General features: G+C 36.9%; 1 protein-coding gene across 1 annotated transcript in view; it reads left to right on the top strand.

The window, feature by feature from the left end:
* Sec24a (SEC24 homolog A, COPII component) overlaps positions 1-21,199 on the top strand; it is an 81,725-nt gene that overhangs the window by 2,317 nt on the left and 58,209 nt on the right. Inside the window, exons 3-4 of the mRNA XM_077801625.1 lie at positions 10,057-10,524; positions 19,300-19,467. Of these exons, the coding sequence (XP_077657751.1) occupies positions 10,057-10,524; positions 19,300-19,467 (636 nt within the window). The remainder of the gene's footprint in view (positions 1-10,056; positions 10,525-19,299; positions 19,468-21,199) is intronic.

The following is a 21,199-nucleotide window of genomic DNA, read 5'->3' as shown; positions in this document are numbered from 1 at the left end:
TTGAAGTGCTAAAGGAATCTAACTGTGATATGCTGTTTTTGAATTGTTATCACTATGTTGATTTGATTCAGGTCAATGGGCATTTGTTGCACCTTCTAAGGTCTGTCCTTGAAGACATAGAAGAGAATAAGAAAGCACTTCCTGTGCATAGGTTGCCCAGAGCCAGTTGGAAATTCAGCATTTTGACTAGTGATTGCATTTTAGGATGATTGCAGCTGAAAGAATGCAGCCAATTTGAGATGAGGAGTGAAATAACAGGAGTTTGCATATAAGCCTCTTTTAAGATATAATTTCAGTCTTTTTTTTTTTTTTTTTGGAGGGGAGCACTCTACCACTGAGGAACATCCCCAGCCTTTTTTTTTTTTTTATTTTGAGATGAGCTAAGTTGCTAAGTTGCCCGGGCTGTCCTTGAATTTGAATTCTTTCTGCCTAGCCTCCCAAGTAGTTAGTATTACAAGTGTGCACAACTGCCCCCTTGCTTCATATTCTTTTTTTTTTTTTTAACATTTTAGTTGTTGATGGGTAAAATACCTTTATTATATTTATTTATTTTCATGTGGTGCTGAGGATTGAACCCAGGGCCTCATACATGCTAGGCAAGCACTCTACCGTTAGGTCGCAACCCTAGTCTCCTTCATATTCTTATTTATAAGCTCCATTTCTAAAGTTTATTTTCAATAAATGGCCAATATCCTATGTTGGGTTTTGTTGTTGTTATTGATCCCAGTAGTAATACAGAGAGTAGGGATGTGGTGGTGAAATGAGCAGGATAGGGGTGGAGGGGATATTCCTCTAGAAGGTTGAAAAAAAAAAAAAAAGGTTCAGTGGGCATAATGGTGCATATCTGTAATCCCAGCGACTCTCAGCGACTCTGGAGGTTGAGGCAGGAGGATTGCAAGTTCCAGGCCAATCTCAGTAATTTAGTGAGGCCTTAAGCAACTTAGTGAGACCCTGTTTCAAAAGATAAAAAGAGCTGAGGATGTAGCTCAGTGGTAAAGCATCTGTGGGTTCAGTCTTCAGTACAAGAGAAAAATAAATTAAACAAATGAAAAAAAAAAGATTCAATGCTGGAATCTAGTTTTAGTTCATTCTTTCAAGGCAGTAATTGCTGCCTAAGTATTCTATTGAAAACTCAAGCTTTAAATTTAATGTAGCTTGCATAAATTTCATAGTATAGTTAGATGTTCAGACATTTTTAGATTATAATCAAAGGCCTATTAATAATGACCTTTTTCATTTTTTTATAACTTGCTTTTATATTGTGTGGTGTTATTATGTTACAGAATTTGCATTATGACCTAAAAGTTGTTTAGACAAGTTTTTCTAAATCTTTGTGTGGATTGTATATAACATATTTCTTTTGCAAAAAAATTGATAGTGAGACTCTATAGTGCTTAAACTAGCTGATCTTTTTTTTAACTAGCTGATCTTAATCTGATTAGCATGTAATAAGGCTAAAGTCAAATAATTAATCCCATTGAACCTTACCTCCTTTATCAACTATTTGAATCAATGTGCCAAGACAGAAATTGCAGTTTTATTGCTTTCATTTGTTTATAATAATTATGTAATATTCACTTTTTTACTATAGAATTAAGGGTGAGAAGGATATTCTCCACCTTTCTCCTTTATTCCTAATATATCGTAGCTTTATAATATTTGTTTAGCTTCCCTCTAGACTATAAGCCCTATGAAGAGAAGGATATCTCATTTTGCATATTATTCTTTCTCCAGCTCCCCACAGTGTGTAGCACATTTTAGGAGTAGCCAGTTTTGTTGAACAAAAGTGTTAGAATTGGGTATTTTGTAAGTCATTTCACTAAATATGTATTGATTTGTTAATAGTAAAATTGGAGCTCACTTCCAAATTCTTTTTTTCTTCTGGCTCTTTTTTGCACAATATCATCAGTCAAAACAATAGAATTTGTGAGCCCAGCATCATGGTGCACATATGTAATCCTGGCAACTCAGGAGGCTAAGGCTAGAGAATTCATCCTAGACAGCCTGTCTCAAAATGAAAGGGTGTGGGGATGTAGCTCAGTGGTAAAGTGTCCCTGGGTTCAATCCCCAGTACTAAAAAACAAACAAACAAACAAAAAACACCAACCCATCCAGAGTTGTTTTTTTTTTCCCCCCAGAGGGGGCATCAGGGGGCTAGGACTGTAGCTCAGTGGTGGAGCGCTTGCCTTGCATGTGTGAGGCACTGGGTTTGATCCTCAGCACCACATATAAATAAATAAAATAAAGGTTAAAAAGAAAAAAAAAAAACAACACTATTTTTAAAAAATGCTATTCATCTAATTTAGGAGTAACAAAAATGTCAATTTTCAAATTTCCCTCTAATGTAAATCATGCTTATGATTGTGTATTTAATATAAGAAGTCTTTAATTATGAAACAAACATGATCTAAATAAAAGTGGCATGTGGTCTGTAACACTGATTATTGTGTTTTCAGTAGTAGAGGCTGTAACTCTGGATTCCCACAATACCTTTTGCAGATCTCTTTTAGAATTTACCAGTTGGGTGCAGTAGCACACACCTGTAATCCCAGTGGCTCAGGAGCCTCACAAGTTCAAAACCAGCCTCAGCAATTTAGCAAGGCTCTAAGCAACTTAGTGAGACCTTGTCTCAAAATAAAAAATGAAAGAAGGGCTGGGGATGTGGCTTACTGGTTAAGCACCCCTGGTTCAATCCCTGGTACTGAAAAACAAACAAACAAAAAAACCTACCATATATTGCATGTAGTAACCATTGTGCTTCTTGTTTTATCTCCGCTAATAGACTGAGAGCTTCTTAAAGACAGAAACAGTGCTGGTTGCAGGGGTCACAGTGGCCTGTAATCCCAGCTACTCTGGAGGCTGATGTAGTAAGTTCAAAAGTTTAAAGCCAGCCTGGGCAACTTAGTGAGACTCAAAAAGGGCTGAGGATATAGCTCAGTGGTAGAGTGCTCCTGGGTTTTATGCCCAGTACCACAAAAAAATGGGTGGTAGGGGGGAGAGAAATAGTAACAAGAATTAGTATTTATTTTATTGTCACTTACTATGTGCCCAGGCCCTATGCTTTGTGGTTCTGTTATATGCATCATCTCATAGCATCTCATTTAATTCTTGCAATAGCCCTATGAGGTAAGGAGTGTTTTGTTTTTCAGATGTAGATGGACACAATAGCTATTTATTTTTAATGTGGTGTTGAGGATTGAACCTAGTGCCCCACACATGCAAGGCAAGCGCAAGCGCTCTAACACTGAACTACAACCCAGCCCTGCAAATAGATGTCTTTATTTTTTTAATTTTTTTTTTTGTTGATGGACCTTTATTTTATTTATTGTATGTGGTGCTGAGAATCGAAACCAGTGCATCACGCATGCTAGGCAAGTGCTCTACCACTGAGCCACAATCCCAGCCCACAGATAGATATCTTTCTATTAGACACCTCCACTTGGATTTCTTGGCACCTGAAAATTAGTATGTATAAAATCCTCTTTGGTCTTTTTCCCTTTATCATTTCCCACCTTCTCTAATCTTTTTTCATCTTTCTGTTCTAATGAATAGTGCTGTCCATTCACTGAATTGCTCAGGTCAGAAAGCTAGGAGTCATCCTTGATTCCTTCCTTTCTTCATTACCCCTATTATTTCTATATCCCATACTGTCTGTTCTGTTGAACTTGTAATTGTAATTCGGATGTTTTAAAATTAATGTATAGAAACTAAATATTTCTGTGACCCCAAATGTTAAATTCTTTTTGTTAAAAATACAAAATTCGGTATAAACTCCATATGTATATAGCTGTTGTATCATTATAAATTCAAAACATTGAAGTAAAAATATCTATAAAAGCAGTACAGTTCATCAACAGATACTTATAAAAAATAAATATAAATGGCCAACAAATATATGAAAAAAACATCTTTAGCAATCAGGGAAATGCAAATCAAAACTATACTGAGATTTCATCTCATTCCAGTTAGAATGGCTGCCATCAAGAATAGAAACAATACTAAATGCTGGAGAGGATATGATGGAGAGGAATACTTTTACACTGTTGGTGGTATTGTAAATTAGTAACACCACTATGGAAATCATTATGGAGGTTCCTCAAAAGATTGAGCATGGAAAGCTGGTCACAGTGACACATACCTGTAATCCCCATGGCTCAGGAGGCTGAGACAGGCTCAGTAAAAGCGAGGTACAAAACAACTCGGTGAGACCCTGTCTCTAAATGAAGTACAAAGAAGGATTGAGGGGCTGGGGATGTGGCTCAAGCGGTAGCGCGCTCGCCTGGCATGCGTGCGGCCCGGGTTCGATCCTCAGCACCACATACCAACAAAGATGTTGTGTCCGCCGAGAACTAAAAAAAAAAAATAAATATTAAAAAATTCTCTCTCTCTCTCTCTCTCTCTCTCTCTCTCTCTCTCTCTCCTCTCACTCTCTCTCCTCTCTCACTCTCTCTTAAAAAAAAAAAAAAAAAAAAAAAAGAAGGATTGAGGATGTGGCTCAGTAGTTAAGTGCCCCTGAGTTCAATCCCCGTACCCCACTCTCCTCCCCCGAAAAAAGAAAAAAAGAGATGGAGCTTGGAACCATCATATGATCTAGCTATATCACTCCTTGGTATTTATTCTAAACAAAGTCAGTATACTATATTGATACATGCATACCCATGTTTATGGCAGCCCAATTCACAATAGCCAAACTATGGAACCAGTCTAGCTGTTCATCAGTGGATGAATGGATAAAGAAAATGTGGTATATATACACAATGGAGTTTTATTCAGCCATAAAGAAGAATGAAATTATGTCACCAGCAGGAAAATGGATGGAACTTGAGAATGTTGTGTTAAGTGAAATAAGCCAAACTCAAAGTCAAGGGGTGTACGTTTTCTCTCATATGTGAAAGCTGGAGAGGAAAAAGAAAAAGAAAGGTAGGAGGGGGTGTCTCATGAAAATCAAAGGGAGACCAGTAAAGTCAAAGGAAACCAGGGGGAGAGAAAGGGAAATACTGAGGAATGATATTGGCCAAATTATATCGTTATATTGTGTGTATGTATGAATATGTATCAACCAGTCCCACCATTATGTATAATTATAATGCACCAATAAAAATATGGGAAAAATACAGTTGAATTTTAAGACACTCAATAATATGATAGTTTATCTGAAGCCAAAGTTGATTGGATTGTTTTAGTTTTATGATGGAGCTCTGGTTGGGTGCTATACTGGTCACTCACTATTTTTCTTTTTATTTACTTTTTTGGCTTGAACCCAGTCTTTGATATTCATTTTCCTAAGTCTTTTCTTTCTTTTTTTTTCCTTTCTTTCTGTACTGGGGATTGAACTTAGGGGCACTCAACCACTGAGCCACATCCCCAAGTCCTATTTTATATTTTATTTATAGACAGGGTCTCATTGGGTTGCTTAGTGCGTCAATTTTGCTGAGGCTGGCTTTGAACTCATGTTTCTCCTGCCTCAGCCTCTCAAACAGCTGTGTGCCACCATGCCTGACCAGCTCTTTTTCCTTAAGGCTTATTTGTTTGTTTGTTGCTGGGGATCAAACCCAGGGTCTAGCACATGCTAATCACCTACTCTACCACTCTAGCACATGTTCGGTAAGTGCTCTGCTTTTGGGCTATTCCCTCAGCTCTCTTTCACACTCATGGTAACACTGGATACATCCTGATAATCTTCCCATTTCAAGGTCATTTGATTAGAAACCGGAATTCTCCTTTGTCATGTAACCTGATTCCAGGAATTAGGACATGGACTTCCATGTGAATCATTTCTACTTAAAATACACATCAGCCCCATCATTCCCTGGTTATTTGTCTTCCTTTTAAAAAATGAATATTGTTTTCAGTTGCAGAGAGAAAAATTTTTTCCTATAACTTCTTAGGTTCAAGTATGTGCCACCATACTTGAACTTCTTTATCAAATCCATACTTCTTTAGTGTAGTCCTCAATTCCTGCTTCACTTCAGGCAAGTGTCTCAACAATTTGCTCTTGTCATACTGAACTTTTTTCAGAATGCCTTTCCACCATCACAAGCTGTTGTAAATATAAATTCCTTTACAGGAACACTTTTTTTTTTCTTTTCCTTTTTTTGGTACCAGAGATTGAATCCAGAGGCACTTTCCCACTGAGCCACATTCCCAGTCCTTTTTATTTTTATTTTTAAATTTTAAGATAGGGTTTCACTAATTTGCTTAGGGCCTTGCTAAATTGCTGAGGCTAGTTTTGACCTTGCAATCCTTCTGCCTCAGCCTCCCAAACCGCTGGGAATACAGGCATGTGTCACCATGCCTGGTTTACAGGAACACTTTTTTTTTTTTTTTAATAGTTTTTTAGTGCTAGGCAAGTGCTGTACCACTGAGCCACAACCCCAGCCTTATGGAAACACTTTTTTTTTTTTTTGGTAATATACTCTTTTTCCTGAGGCTATTCTTCATTTTTCGTGCTTGTTTGTTTTGTACTGGGGATGAAATACAGGGCCTAGCACATGCTATGCACATTCTGTATCACTGAACTACACCCCAGCCTTCTCAGGTTTTAGCTTAAAATTCCCTTCCTTGGGAAACCATCTTTGCTACCTTTCTGTCTTCAGTCTAGCCCAAGTGTTGCCTACTTTGGGGCTCTCAGTGTCATAGGGTTCCCCTATCATATCACTCTCTATTGGAGTGCCTGGTATTTGCCAATCTAGACTGAGCTATCGGAGGAGTACAGGGATGAAATGGACCTTATTCACCTTTGCGTCCTAAGAATGTTCTTAATTAATAGAGCTGTTCTTTAACAGATGACAGACAAGAAAAAAAGATTAGTTCAAATAATTTGCTTTACTAATATCAGATTTATAATTTTGCTGCAGTGTTCAGGACACAAATATATGGGTTTTTTTTTTTTTTTTTTGATAATGCCAGTAGAGAACATTTCAAGAATGCTAATTAGCCTTACTTAGTGACACATGCCTATAATCCCAGCAATTTGGAAGGCTGAGTAGGAAGACTGAAAATTCAAGGCGAGCCTGGGTAACTTGGTGAGACCCTATCTCAAAGTAAAAAATAAAAATGACTGGGGATGTAGATGTGGGGTAAAGTGCCCCTGGGTTTGATCTCTGATACTGAAAAAAAATTAATAATAAAAAGTGCTAACTATATGAAAAACACTGTTATAAATGTTTCACATAAATCTCATTCTCACATTTTATCAGTTACCTGTTACTGCTTTAACAAATTACCACAAATTTAGTGTCTTCAACCAACACAAAATTAAGTTTTAGAGGTCAGAAGTCTGACTTTGGTCTCACTGAGTTAATATCAAGGTGTTTTTAGGGCTGTAATCCTTTCCGTAGCTTCTGTGAGAGAATCTGTTTTCTTGCCTTTTTCTACCTTCTGGAGGCTGTGCTCCAACAGTCCTTGGCTGGTAGTCTTCTTCCATCTGCAAAGCCAACAGTGGGCTTGGTGAGTCTCACATAGCATCACTCTGACACTGACTGTCTCCCTCTTTCACCCTTGTGATTACATTAGATACATCCTGATATTAATCCCATTTTTTTTTAAGAAATGAACTTTATTTTTATTTTATTTTTTAAAAATATTTATTTATTTTTTTATTTTATCGGCGGACACAACATCTTTGTATGTGGTGCTGAGGATCGAACCCGGGCCGCACGCACGCCGGGCGAGTGCGCTACCACTTGAGCCACATCCCCAGCCCTTAATCCCATTTTTTAAATATTTATTTTTTAGTTGTAGTTGGCATAATGCTTATTTTTATTTATTTATTTTTATGTGGTGCTTAGGATTGAACCCAGGGCCTCACACCTGCTAGGCGAGCGCTCTACCGCTGAGCCACAATCTCAGCCCCAGTCATCCCATTTTATTTATTTATTTTTATGTGGTACTGAGGATCAAACCCAGCGCCTTGCACCTAACCCAGCGACTCGAACGTGCTAGGCAAGCACTCTACCGCTGAGCCACAACCCCAGCCAGCCCCAATTATCCCATTTTAAGGTCAGTTGATTAGCAACCTAAATTGCATTTTCAGCCTTATTCTCCTTTGTCATGTAACCTAATACAATTCCAGGGATTAGGAAATGGACTTCTATGTGAGTTGTTTCCACTTAAAATACACAATAAGTGTGATCCTATTACTATTCCCATTTTATAGATAAGGAAACTGAGGTACAGAGAAGTTAAATATCTAGGTGCTGGACATCAACCCAAAGCTCAAGCTTACAATTCTCTTTTTGTTGTTGTTGGTTTTGGTATGTTGTCCAGGCTGGACTCTAGATATCCTCTTCATAGCCCTCTGAGTACTGGAATTATTAATGTGTGACACTATACTCAGTACAAAAGGTAAAATATTTTGCTCAAGAATGAACACTTAACTAAAAGGATTTGTCTCAGATAGTTGTTATTTCAGACTGTGCTTTTTTTTTTTTAATATTGATGGCATCTATTTATACAGGAAATCTTGGTCATAGCAAGCCAAAGAATACCAAGATTTTAGGGTGGGATTATTTCTTAATCTATTGTAACTACCAGGAATTCAAGTCAGAAAACCAACTAGATGGTTATTCATATAATTCTGGATGAAGATGAAATTTCATCTGAAAGACTGTAGAATAAATCTATCATAATTTTCCTATGTACACATATTAAAATACCTAAGTGAATCCCACCATGGGATTCTGATTAGAATAAGATCTATCCCATGCTTGTATAATTTTATCGAAATGGATTCTACTTTCATATATAAGAAGAACCAATAAAATAAAATTAAAAAAAAAATTACCATTGAACTCAAGGTCACTCAACCATTGAGGCACATCCCCAGCCCTATTTCTTATGTTTTGTTTTTTGGGTTTTTTTGGTACTGGGGATTGAACTCAAAGGTACTCGACCACTGAGCCATATCCCCAGCCTGATTTTGTATTTTATTTAGAGACAGGGTCTCACTGAGTTGCTTAGTGCCTCGCTTTTGCTGAGGCTGCTTTGAACTCGAGATCCTCCTGTCTCAGCTTCCTGAGCCTTTGGGATTATAGGTATGTGCCACCACGCCTGGCTCTATTTTATGTATTTTTTTTTTAAGAGGGGGGGGGAGAGAGAATTTTAATATTTATTTTTTAGTTATCGGCGGACACAACATCTTTGTTTGTATGTGGTGCTGAGGATCGAACCTGGGCCGCACGCATGCCAGGCAAGCGCGATACTGCTTGAGCCATATCCCCAGCCCTGTATTTTTTAATATAAAGACATGGTGTCACTGAGTTTAGGCACTAAGCTTTTGCTGAGGCTGGCTTTGAACTAGTGATCTTCTTGCCTCAGCCTCCCGAGCTGCTGGGATTACAGGCATGTGTTATTGTGCTCCGGCTGTTTTTTTTCCCTTTTTGTTGGTCTGTTTTAAACATTCTAGATGATAGTGAGTGGTACCTTGTTGTCGTTTTGATTTGTGTTTATTTAATGACTGATGTTTGTATTTCTCTAATGATTAATAATGTTCAGTGTTTTTGCATGTGCTTATTAGCCATTTGTATATCTTCTTTGAATTATATGCCTATTTTGAAAATTTTTAATTATGTTTTTGCCATACTAGGGATTGAACCCAGGAGTGCCTCTACCATTCAGCTACATCCCTACCCCTATTTTTTTTTTTTTTTTTTTTTTTAATTTTGAGACAGGTTCTCACTGAATTGCTCAGGCTGGTCTCCAACTTGTGATCTTCCTGCCTCAGCCTTCAGAGCAACTGGGATTACAGCCAGGCACTACCACTCCTGGGACTACTTATTTTTTATTTTAATTTTAAGTTTTTGTACTGGGAATTGAACACATGGTCACTTAACCACTGAGCCACATCCCCAGCCCTTATTATTTTTTGAGACGGGATCTCGCTAAGTTGCTTAGACCTTGTTAAAGTTGCTGTGGCTGACCTTGAATTTGGCAATCCTCCTAGCTTTGCCTCCCAAGTTGCAGGTGTGCGATACTGGGCCTGGGGCTACTGTATTTTTTTAAAGTGTTGTTATATTCACTTGAAAGACTAATTTTTCCTTCTCTTCTTATTGGAAGGTCCTGTTCAAAATGCACTGATATCTTCACAATTGTCAGTGAGTCAAGGATATAATTTCCAGCTTCCAGGATCCTATCCTCATCTAATACCAGCAAAGACTTTGAATCCAGTCTCTGGACAGTCTAACTACGGTGGTTCTCAGGGATCTGGGCAAACTATTAATAGACCACCTGTAGCTTCTAATACAGTGACACCTTCACTCCATAGTGGTCCTGTTCCTCGAATGCCACTACCTGCTTCTCAGAATCCAGCTGCTGCACCGATGCCTTCTGGTAGCTTTCTTCCTGGAGCCAACATACCACCACATTCAAATTGGCAATATAACTATCCGCCCACAGGATCACAAACAAACCATGGTTCTCGTGCATCATCCCAACCGACTGCATTGGGGAGTACAAACTTAACAACAAATCATCAGTATGTTTCTTCTGGAGACCCTTCACTTCAAAACAGCTTCATAAAATCAGGTACTATTATTAGGAATGTTAAAAATGTAGAAATAAACAACTTTTGCTTGTTTAGAGATTTGAATGAATACTTAAAGCCTTAAAACCACATGGAAAATTGTTGGTTTAAAAAATTATTATAAATCTTTAAGTAAATTACTTGTAATATCTTTGAATTAACTCAGTAACTTAAATTAATGAATTATTTCTGCTTTGCTTCTTTCCTTTGAAGGTATTCTTTTTCTTTTTCCTTTCTTCCTTCCTTTCTTTCTTTCTTTCTTGTGATGGGGTCTTACTATGTTGCTCAGGCTGGCCTTGAACTCCTGAGCTCAAGCAATCCTTCCTCAGCCTCTGAATAGCTACAGGCTGTTTTTCTTTGAGTCACTTGTGATATTTCAGGGATTCAGGTATATTTGCAGAACCACTTCCTCAGGGACTGGCCACTACTTTTGGCTTTTTTTTTTTTTTTAATTTTTTTTAGTTATACACAACAGTAAAATGTGCTTTTTTTTTTTTTCTTTTTTGTTCTGATTAGTTATACATGACAGTAGAATGCATTTATGGAGTATAACTTCTTATTCTTCTGGTTGTACATGATATAGTTATACCAGTTATGTAATCATATATGCACATAGGGGAATAATGTTTGATTTATTCTACTATTCTTTCTACTCCCATACCCGCTCCCCTCTTTTCATTCCCCTCTATCTAATCCAAAGTACTTCTGTTCTTCCCTTGTGCCCCCTCCCCTTATTGTAAATTAGCATCCATGTATCAGAAAAAACATTTGGCCTTTGGTGTTTTGGGTTTGGCTTATTTCACTTAGCATAATATTCTCTAGCTCCATCCATTTAATTGCAAATGCCATAATTTTATTATTCTTTAAGGCTGAGTAATATTCTATAGTGTATGTATACCACATTTTCTTTATCCATTCATCTGTTGAAGGGCACTTAGGTTGGTTCCATAGTTTAGCTATTGTGAATTGAGCTGCTTTAAACATTGATGTGGCTGCATACTGTAGTATGCTGATTTTAAGTCCTTGGTTTATACCAAGGAGTGGGATAATTGGGTCAAATGGTGGTTCCATACCAAGTTTTGAGGAATCTCCATATGGCTTTCCATAATGGTTGTACCAATTTGCAGTCCCACCAGGAATGTGTGAGTGTACCTTTTTCCCCATGTTCTTGCCAACATTTATTGTTGCTTGTATTTTTTTTTTTTTTTTGTCCCGGGGATTGAACCAAAGGGCAGTTAACCACTGAGCCACATCCCCAGCCCTTTTAAAGTTTTATTTAGAGACAGGGTCTCACTGAGTTGCTTATGGCCTCCTTTATTGCCGAGGTTGGCTTTAATCTTGCCACTACTTTTTTTTTTTTTAATATTTTTTTAGTTGTAGATGGACACAATACCTTTATTTGTTTATTCACTTTTTTTATGTGGTGCTGAGGATCAAACCCAGGGCCTCACATGTGCTAGGCAAGTGCTCTCCCAACTGAGCCACAACCCCAGCCCCTCACTACTACTTTTATTAACTGGTTTCTACCTTACTGTCTAGGGATGCTGAATTGTTATGGTTTCTCTTTGATCCTAATCTGAGGCTTACATTATTTTTTGGCATGGCTGCAGGCAGTTTTTGACTTCAAATTTGCAGAACTGTGGAGTTGTGAAGGGTCAGGTCTAAAGACATAGTGCTTTTTTTTTGTGGGGGGAGTACTGGGCTTTGAACACAGGTACACTTTATCACTGAACTATATCTCCATCCCTTTATAATTTTTCTTTTGAGACAGGTTCTTACTAAATTGCATATAGCCTCCTGAGTCTCTGGAATTACAGGCATATGCCACCATGTCCAACTGAGACAATGCTTTTGGAGTGAGGAGTGTTACTGAGCACAGGTGTGGTTAGTGCTTAGTGCAATGGGTAGATATTTATATGTATGTTTTCTTCTGAAAGTTTTATAATTTCAGCTCTTATGTTTAGGTCTTTGGTTAATTTTAATTTTTGTGTATGTTGATAGGTAGGGGTTCAGTTTCATTGTTTTGCATGTGGCTATCTGTGCCTTTGTCTCAGCACTATCTAATGGAAATACTATTGTTAGTACCTTTGTTAAAATTCAATTAATCATAAGTTAAGGGTTTATTTCTGGAATCCCAATTTTATTTCATTGATCTGTATGTGTGTTTTTATTATATTACCAAATATATTTTTATTATATTTACCAAATATTTTTCCCCCGCATTTCTTACTTGAGTTACTTTCTTTGGTGTGTGTGTGTGTGCGTGTGTGTGTGTGTGTGTGTGTGTGTGTGTGTGTGTGTGTTAGTAGTACTGGGAATCAAACCCAGGCCCTTTTGTTTGCTAAGTAAATCCTTTATCATGAAGCCCCCCCCCCAATATATCTTTTTAAAAAATTTTTTTAATTGTTGATGGGCTTTTATTTTCACTTATTTGTATGTGGTGCTGAGAATCAAACCCAGTGCCTCATGCATGCTAGGCAAGCGTGCTACCGCTGAGCCACAACCCTAACCCCTCCCCTTTATATATCTTGATTGCTATTGGTTTTGTAGTAACTTTGAATTCATGAAGCTTTACTTCTCTAACTCTTGCTTTCAGGATTATTTTGGCTTTTCTGGTTTCCTTGTATTTTCTTAAGATTTTTAGAATCAGCTTGTTAAGTTTTGTAGAAAAGATACCTAGGGTTTTGTCTTTGATATTGAATTGAATCTGTATATCATTTTGGGAGAGAAAACCATATATTCTTGGGCTGGATGATCATTGTTTTTTTGGGGGGGGAGGGGGTGCTGGTTAATGAACTCAGGGCCTCCTACATGCAAGGCAAGCACTCTACCAACTGAGCCCCATCGTTGTATTTTTTTAAAAATATTTTTTAGTTGTCAATGGACCTTTATTTTATTTATTTATATGCGGTGCTGAGTATTGAACCCAGTGCCTCACACATGCCAGGCAAGTGATCTGCCACTGAGCCACTACTCCAGCCACCACCTCTCCCCATCATTGTATTTTGTAAACTACTTCTGGTTCAGAAGTAGCTTTAAAAACCATTTCACCTTTGCGTTTTTGCTGTTCAGATGATCAGAATCTTAGAAACTTATCAACATTAATAGTGTGACTTTGAAAAGTGTTTAAAATTCCATATTGGGATCTGCAGATTGATTTTGCACTTTTCTTTTTTTTTTAATAATATATTTATTTATTTATTTATTTAAGTTTTTCAGCGGACACAACATCTTTGTTTGTATGTGGTGCTGAGGATCGAACCTGGGCCGCACGCATGCCAGGCAAGCGCGCTACCACTTGAGCCACATCCCCAGCCCGATTTTGCACTTTTCAAGAAATGAACAAGTAACAAGTTCCAAGTGAAATAGTTAATATGAATAGTTAACCTTTTAAAAAAAATTCATGTATTTCTTATTTATGGTGTACACTCCATCAGTTTTGTAGCTTGTTAATGCTTTTTAAGCCTCTGACCAGCCATTGGCCCTAATGAATACATTTTGGCCTTGTAAAGATTTAAGTATAGTTTTTATTTAGAAAAAAAATTTTTTTTTCTAAATAAATGAACACAATACCTTTATTTTATTTATTTATTTTTTATGTGGTGCTGAGGATCAAACCCAGTGCCCCATACATGCTAGCTGGGCAAGTGCTCTACCATTGAGCTGTAACTCCAGCCCAAGATTAAGGAATCTTTTAGAAACTTCGTTTCTTGATATAAATTGGGTGGGCAGAGGATATTGGAGATTGAACCTTAACCTTCCCCTTGCTGAGCATATCCTCTGCCAGTGAACCCTCATCTCTCTGTGGAAATTTTCTGACTCACAACTGGTAGCCCAAAATTCATTAAATTACTTTTACTCTGGTTCAGTTGACACCATGTGTGAGCATCTATCTATTGAAATTAATGCATATTCTTTTGGGGAGGGCAATACCAGGGGTGCTTTATCCCACTGAGCTAAATTCCCAGTCTTTTCTATTTTTTATTTTGAGACAGGGTCTTGCTAAGTTGCTGAGGCTCACTTTGGAACTTGTGATCCTCCTGCTTTAGCCTCTGAATGGTTGGGATTAAAGGTGTGCATCACCGAATCCAGCATATTTGTTTTATTTTTAATAATGATAGGTAACATTTATTGAACATTTATAATATTGTCTAGCACTTTATCAAACTGTTATGCATTATCTTATTTAATCTTTTTGTTTTTTAGAATATATATTTTTTACTTGTTCTAATTAGTTATACATCTTATTTAATCTTCACCGTAGTCTCTTATAGCTAACAAATATGAAGTTTCAAAGTTTGTCCAAAGTCACAAGAAAATAGTTTGGGAAAACATACTATGTAAAAACTATTTTCCCCAGCTTCCTAGCTACTTGGGAGGCTGAGGAAGGAACATTGCTTCAACCCAGTAGTTTTGGGCCAGCCTTGGCAACGTAGTGAAATAGGACTCCATCTGGGGTGGGGTTGGGGGGATATATTTAAGGGTAGGTGTATCTCTTTTTTCTTTTGGTACCAAGGATTGAATCCAGGGGACTTAATCACTGAGCTACGTCCCCTGCCCTTTTTATTTTTTATTTAGAGATAGGGTCTCACTGAGTTTTTGGGGCTGGTTTAGAACTTGCAGTCCTCCTGCCTCAGCCTCCTGAGCATCTAGGATTATAGGCATGCATCATCACACTCAGCTGATGTATCTTTTAAAAAGGCATATGTATGATCAATAATCTGAAATTACTTTGGCTTTAACAGAAGCCCTCAGGTAGAGCATTTAGATTGCAGCATAGATGTAATGAGAGAGACATAAGTGCTGAAACTTATGAACATTTCCACATAAAAGAAGGGAAAAGAAAGATGTATAATCTTAAAATGAACCTAAATGTATGATTCCTCTTGCTTTTTTCCTATGAGATGTCTAAAAAAAAAAAAAAACAACGAAGAAAATCCATGCTTTTCACTTTTTTTTTTCCAACACATACTTGATAATAGGTACCTGATAGTCTGATACCAAAAACTGTTGAGTATCCTTGGGAGGCTGAAGCAGGAGGATTGTGAGTTCAAAGCCAGGCTCAGCAGAAGTGACGTGCTAATCAACTGTGTGAGACCCATACAAAATAGGGCAGGGGATGTGGCTCAGTGGTCAAATGCCCCTGATTTCAATCCCCAGTACAAAAACAAAACTGAGTATATAAGTTATGCTATTTTCTAATCCTCATACTAAAATTTCTGACTTTTCCTAATAGGCTGCCTTTTAGCATCTTTACATTAATTGGCCTGATTCTTAAACTCTACTGTTATAAATAAGAATTATTCAACTAGATGATTGCTTAGCATGTGTGAGGCCTGGGTTGAATCGCCAGCACTGCAGAAAAAGAAAAAAATTTTTCCAACTTCTACAAAAAGTCTATTATATGAAATGTAGCATGTCCCAAGTTCAAAATATTCTTCTAAAAGTTGTAAAAACTCTATAAGCTTACTTGTATTTTGTTAATCATTAGGTTGTTATATCTTTGTGGTCAGATGTATCATGCATTCTTGTTCATGCTGAGTTGGTAATGTACCTTGCCCCTTTGTGCCATAGATATATGTGGGTGCTTCTTAGATAAGGGAGTTACATTTCTGTAATCTTTGTTTTCACTTTTGCCAACAAAAAGCAGATCAGTCTTCTTGGGAGCTATAAGGTTTTTGAATAACAATGATTTTTCAATTTGGTCCTGGAGAATTTAACAGTGATGCTTTTTATTTTTATTTTTTGGTACTGGGGATTGAATTTAAGGGGTACTCTACCACATCCCCAGCCCTTTTAATTTTGAGAAAGGGCCTTGCTAAGTTCCCCAGACCTACCTCAAAATTTTGATCCTCTTACCTCAACCTGATTTGCCGGGATTACTTACAGGTGTGCGCCACTGCACCTGTGCATTTGGGTGCATTTATTCCTTTAATTGTATAAAATATAGAGTTAACTGTATACTATAAGTAAAATTTATTGCCTATTTACTTACAAACAAATTTTTTAAAAAGTCCTGGAATGAAAAATATACCAGTGGTGTTTCATCTACTTTGTAGACTTTGGCAATGAGAAGGGAGGTTGAAGTAATGTGGTTATCTTGAAAGAATAAATAGTTGTGGGTTTGAAACTTTGATGTCACATAGAATATCCTTAAAAAGTAACTCATCTAGTTTTTATAGAGTCAGGATTTATGTCCCAAATAGAAAATGATAAAATTAGGGCAGTGATATCCTGGTTGATACAAGGATAAATATTGTGTCATTCTTGGTTTGAGGGGTACTTTAAAACCTATTGGATATCAGTATTTTATAATGCTTGTGTATAAATTTAAATCATTTCCAAATTTTATTTACTTATTTAAGACAGGGTCTTGCTAATTTGCCCAGGCTCACCTCCAACTCCTGATCCTCCTGCCCTAGCCTCCTGAGTAACTGAGACTACAGGTGTGTATAGCACTGTAGCTGGTTAATTACCGGTTTTTAAGCCTAAGGAATGTTCCTAACAATATTTAAACCGTTACAGAAGGTAAGCTAGCTTTAAAATATTTATTTAATTAAAAAAAAAAAAGAGCCAGGTGCCATCATGGTACATGCTTTCAGTCCTAGCTATTTGACAGGTAAAGGCAGGAGGATAACTTGAGTGAGTCTAGGAGTTCAAGGCTAGCATGGGTAACATTATGAAATCTAGCTCAAAAAAACCCTTAAGCATGCACACACATTTTGGTACAGGGCATTGAACCTGGGGACACTTAACCATTGAGCCACATCCCCAGCGCTTTTTTATATTTTATTTAGAGACAGGGTCTTGCTTAGGGTTTTGCTAAGTTGCTGAAGCTGGCTTTGAACTTGTTATCCTCTTGCCACAGCTTCCTGAGCTGTGCAGGACGTTGTATCACTGTGCCCAGCTATCTTTCATTTTGAGATAGGGTCTCAGTTGCTGGGGGTCTTGTAAAGTTGTTGAGACTGATCTCAAACCTGTGATCCTGCCTCAGGCTCCTGAGTTGCTGGGATTATAGGCGTGTACCACTGTATTAGGCAAAACATCATATATTGAACCTAGGGGGTTGACTTTGAACTTGCAATCCTTCTGCCTCAGGCTCCTGAGTCATTTGATTACAGGCATCAGCCACTATGCCTGGTGAAATCTATATGTTTTTAACACATGATAAAATGCTTATGACCATATACATATGCGTGTGTGTGTGTGTGTGTGTGTGTGTGTTTGTAGTGCTATTGATCAAATTTAGGGCCTCATGCACACGCAAGTGCTATACCACACAACAACACTCCCAGCTATATCTATAAAGTATTTAAACCAATATAGAAAGTAAACTAACTTTATTATTTGGTAAACATTGAACAGTGCACAAATTTATAATCTCATCTTTAGTAGTTATATCCCAGCAAAACAAGGCAAAATTAGGCAGGATATAGTGTTACACACCTGTAATCCCAGCAATTTGGGATGTTGAGGCAGGAGGATTGAAAGTTTGAGGGAAGCCTTACAATTGAGAACCTGCCTTAAAATAAAAAAATAAAGCCAGGTGCAGTGGCAAACGCCTCTAATCCCAGCGGCTCAGGAGGCTGAGGCAGGAAGATTGTGAGTTCAAAGCCAGCATCAGCAACTTGATGAGGCCCTGAGCAACTCAGTGAGACCCTGTCTCTAAACAAAATATTAAAAAAAAGGACTGAGGATCTGGCTCAGTGGTTAAGTGCCTCTGAATTCAATCCCCCAGTACCAAAAATGAATGAATGAATGGATGGATGGATGGATGGATGGATGGATGGATAGATAGATAGATAGATAGATAGATAGATAGATAGATAGATAGATAGATAGATAGATAGAAAGAAAGAACGAACGAACTAGGGATGTAGCTCAGTAGTGGAGCACCCTGGGTTCACATCCCTAATACCACAGAAATTAAAAACCAAGCAAAATTAAATAAAACTTGGGAAATTGTTACAACTTAGTTTACAAATTTTTAATTTGTATTTTTAGAAAGCTGTCAACTTGTTGATATTAGTTGAGCAGATTATATTTGCAAACAAAATTAACAAAATATTTAGAAATTAATAAGAAAATTAATAGAATTTTATTCATGTTAGTTTCTATTAGAATATTTCACAAGGCTGCTTAAACCTCTGTAATCAGTTAATGAAGAATTAATCAATTAGCATGGCATTGAATCTACTCTAGAAGTGGTTTGATACTTCATATATATATATATATATATATATATATATAGGTATTTTTTTAAGTTGTAGTTGGAAACAGTACCCTTATTTTATTTACTTATTTTTATGTGATGCTGAGGATTGAACTCAGGGCCTCACAGGTGTGAGGTCAGTGCTCTACTACTGAGCCACAACCCCAACTCCATTTTTCTTTTTCTTTTTTTTTAATGGTTTTTTTTTAAGTTGTTGATGGACCTTTATTTTATTTATTTGTATGTGGTGCTGAGATTCAAACCCAGGACCTCACACATGCCAGGAAAGTGCTCTACTGCTGAGCCAAAACCCCAACCTCTTGATACTTATTTCTTTATATTGCTTTTAATAACTGATAGATAAGAAACATGGTAGGATAGAGATGGAAATATGTACATATGAAACCATGAAGTCATACAGTTAGGAAGTTTACTGTATTTCTAATAATTTGTTGGGATTTATATTTAAAATGTAAATTTGGAAGTTGTTCAGCTTTGGTAAAGATTGTTTTTGGCCTTTGTCTTAAGTTCTTAAATGATGTGAAAAAAACTAATGTTTCCAAAGGTTCATCACTTCCCTTAAGGAATCCACCTCTGCCTACCACTTTTCAACCAGGAACTCCTCATGGGCCCCCTCCACCTAGAGGTCCACCTCCAGTAAGGGACCCCATGCTCCAGAATTCACATAGACCTGCACCCCAGTCTTCATTTAATTCAGCTGTCAACCAAGAAGGTGAGTAAATCAGAAAACAATTTTAATTCCAAATGTTTTGACTTAGAACAAAAAAAATGAATATTATCTGAATCTTGAGCATTAGAGTCATATTTTTTTTTTTTTTTAAAGAGAGAGTGAGAGAGGAGAGAGAGAGAGAGAATTTTTTTTTTTAATATTTATTTTCTAGTTCTCGGCGGACACAACATCTTTGTTTGTATGTGGTGCTGAGGATCGAACCCGGGCCGCACGCATGCCAGGCGAGCGCGCTACCGCTGAGCCACATCTCCAGCCCTTAGAGTCATATTTTTAAAGAAAATCCAGTTTGGGTTAGAATGGGCTTCAGGAATATGTAGTTTTAAAAATTTCCTCCAGACTTCCATTACTGTGGATTAGCATTTGGGAACCAGAATCATTTCTTTTAGCTCTTCACGCAAGCTCGTGTGTGTGTGTGTGTGTGTGTGTGTGTGTGTGTGTGTGTGTGTGTGTGTGTGTTTGTTTGTTTTGGGGATTAAACCCAGGACCTTGGGTATGCTGAACTCGTTCTTAACCTTTGGGATATATCCTCAGCCCTTCTACCTTTTTTTTTTTTTTATTATTGTGTAGATTTAAAAAAAAAAATTGAAGAAGTCCTGCTTTTCTGGGTATGATGTTAGCACTATCCTTTTAATGTGGTGGTGCATGCCTGTAATCCCAGTTGTTCAGGAGACAGAGGCAGAGGGATTGTGAGTTCAAAGCCAGCCTCAGCAACTCAGCGAGACCCTGTCTGTAAATAAAATGTGGGAAAAAAAAAAAAAAAAGACTGGGGATGTGGCTCAGTAGTTAAGCACCCCTGAGTTCAACCCCCAGTAGGCCCCCCCCCACCAAAAAAAGAACTATCTTTTAAAAATAATTATATTTTTATCAACAATATTATTATAAATATTAATAAATATTTATTAGAATAAAAGTCAGGGCTTGGGCTATAGCTCAGTGGCAGAGTGCTTGCCTAGCATGTGAGAGATGCTGGGTTTAATCCTTAGGAACATATAAAAATAAATAAAATAAAGGCATTCTGTTCATCTACAACTAAAAAGAAATATTAAAAAAAAATGCAGGCAGCTGGGGATAGGAACTCAATGGGTTTCATTCCCCAGTACAGTAAATAAATAATAAAAATTTTAAAAAAAGAATAAAAGTCAAATGTACAAGCGTTTTGAAGTTTTATTTAAGTAAAATGTTTTCAAACATTATCTTGTGAATACATGTAACTTTGAAATTAAGCATTAATTTAAGTAAAATATTTTGTAAAGTAAGAATTTAATTTTAGGGCTGGGATTGTAGCTCAGTGGTAGAGTGCTTATCCAACATGCATGAGGCACTGGGTTCGATTCTCAGCACCACATATAAATGAATAAATAAAGATAAAGGTCCATCAGCAACTAAAAATATATTTAAAAGAAAAAAGAATTTAATTTTAGTAAAAAGATAACCATTGCCCTAAGACATGGAAATAGAAAAAAAACCGAGAAGAGAGGTAAAAACATTTGCTCATATCCTTATATTGAATATGATCAATATTATTATTGTATTTTAAAGCATTATTAGTAGGGATAAGGTTGGTGTTAATCATGAGTAACAATATAGATTGCTACAATCTAACTTTGAAAATCAGGCTATAATAAGTATTTAAATATTTAACAAAAAAAATTTACTTGCCTTATGTTTTTTTATTTTGCTTGTTTTTTTATAATATTTTTTTTTAGTTGTTGAT

The sequence above is a fragment of the Urocitellus parryii genome, chromosome 1, assembly GCF_045843805.1.
Source record: "Urocitellus parryii isolate mUroPar1 chromosome 1, mUroPar1.hap1, whole genome shotgun sequence".
Lineage (NCBI taxonomy): Eukaryota > Metazoa > Chordata > Mammalia > Rodentia > Sciuridae > Urocitellus > Urocitellus parryii.
This window is presented reverse-complemented; position numbering and strand designations above follow the sequence as displayed.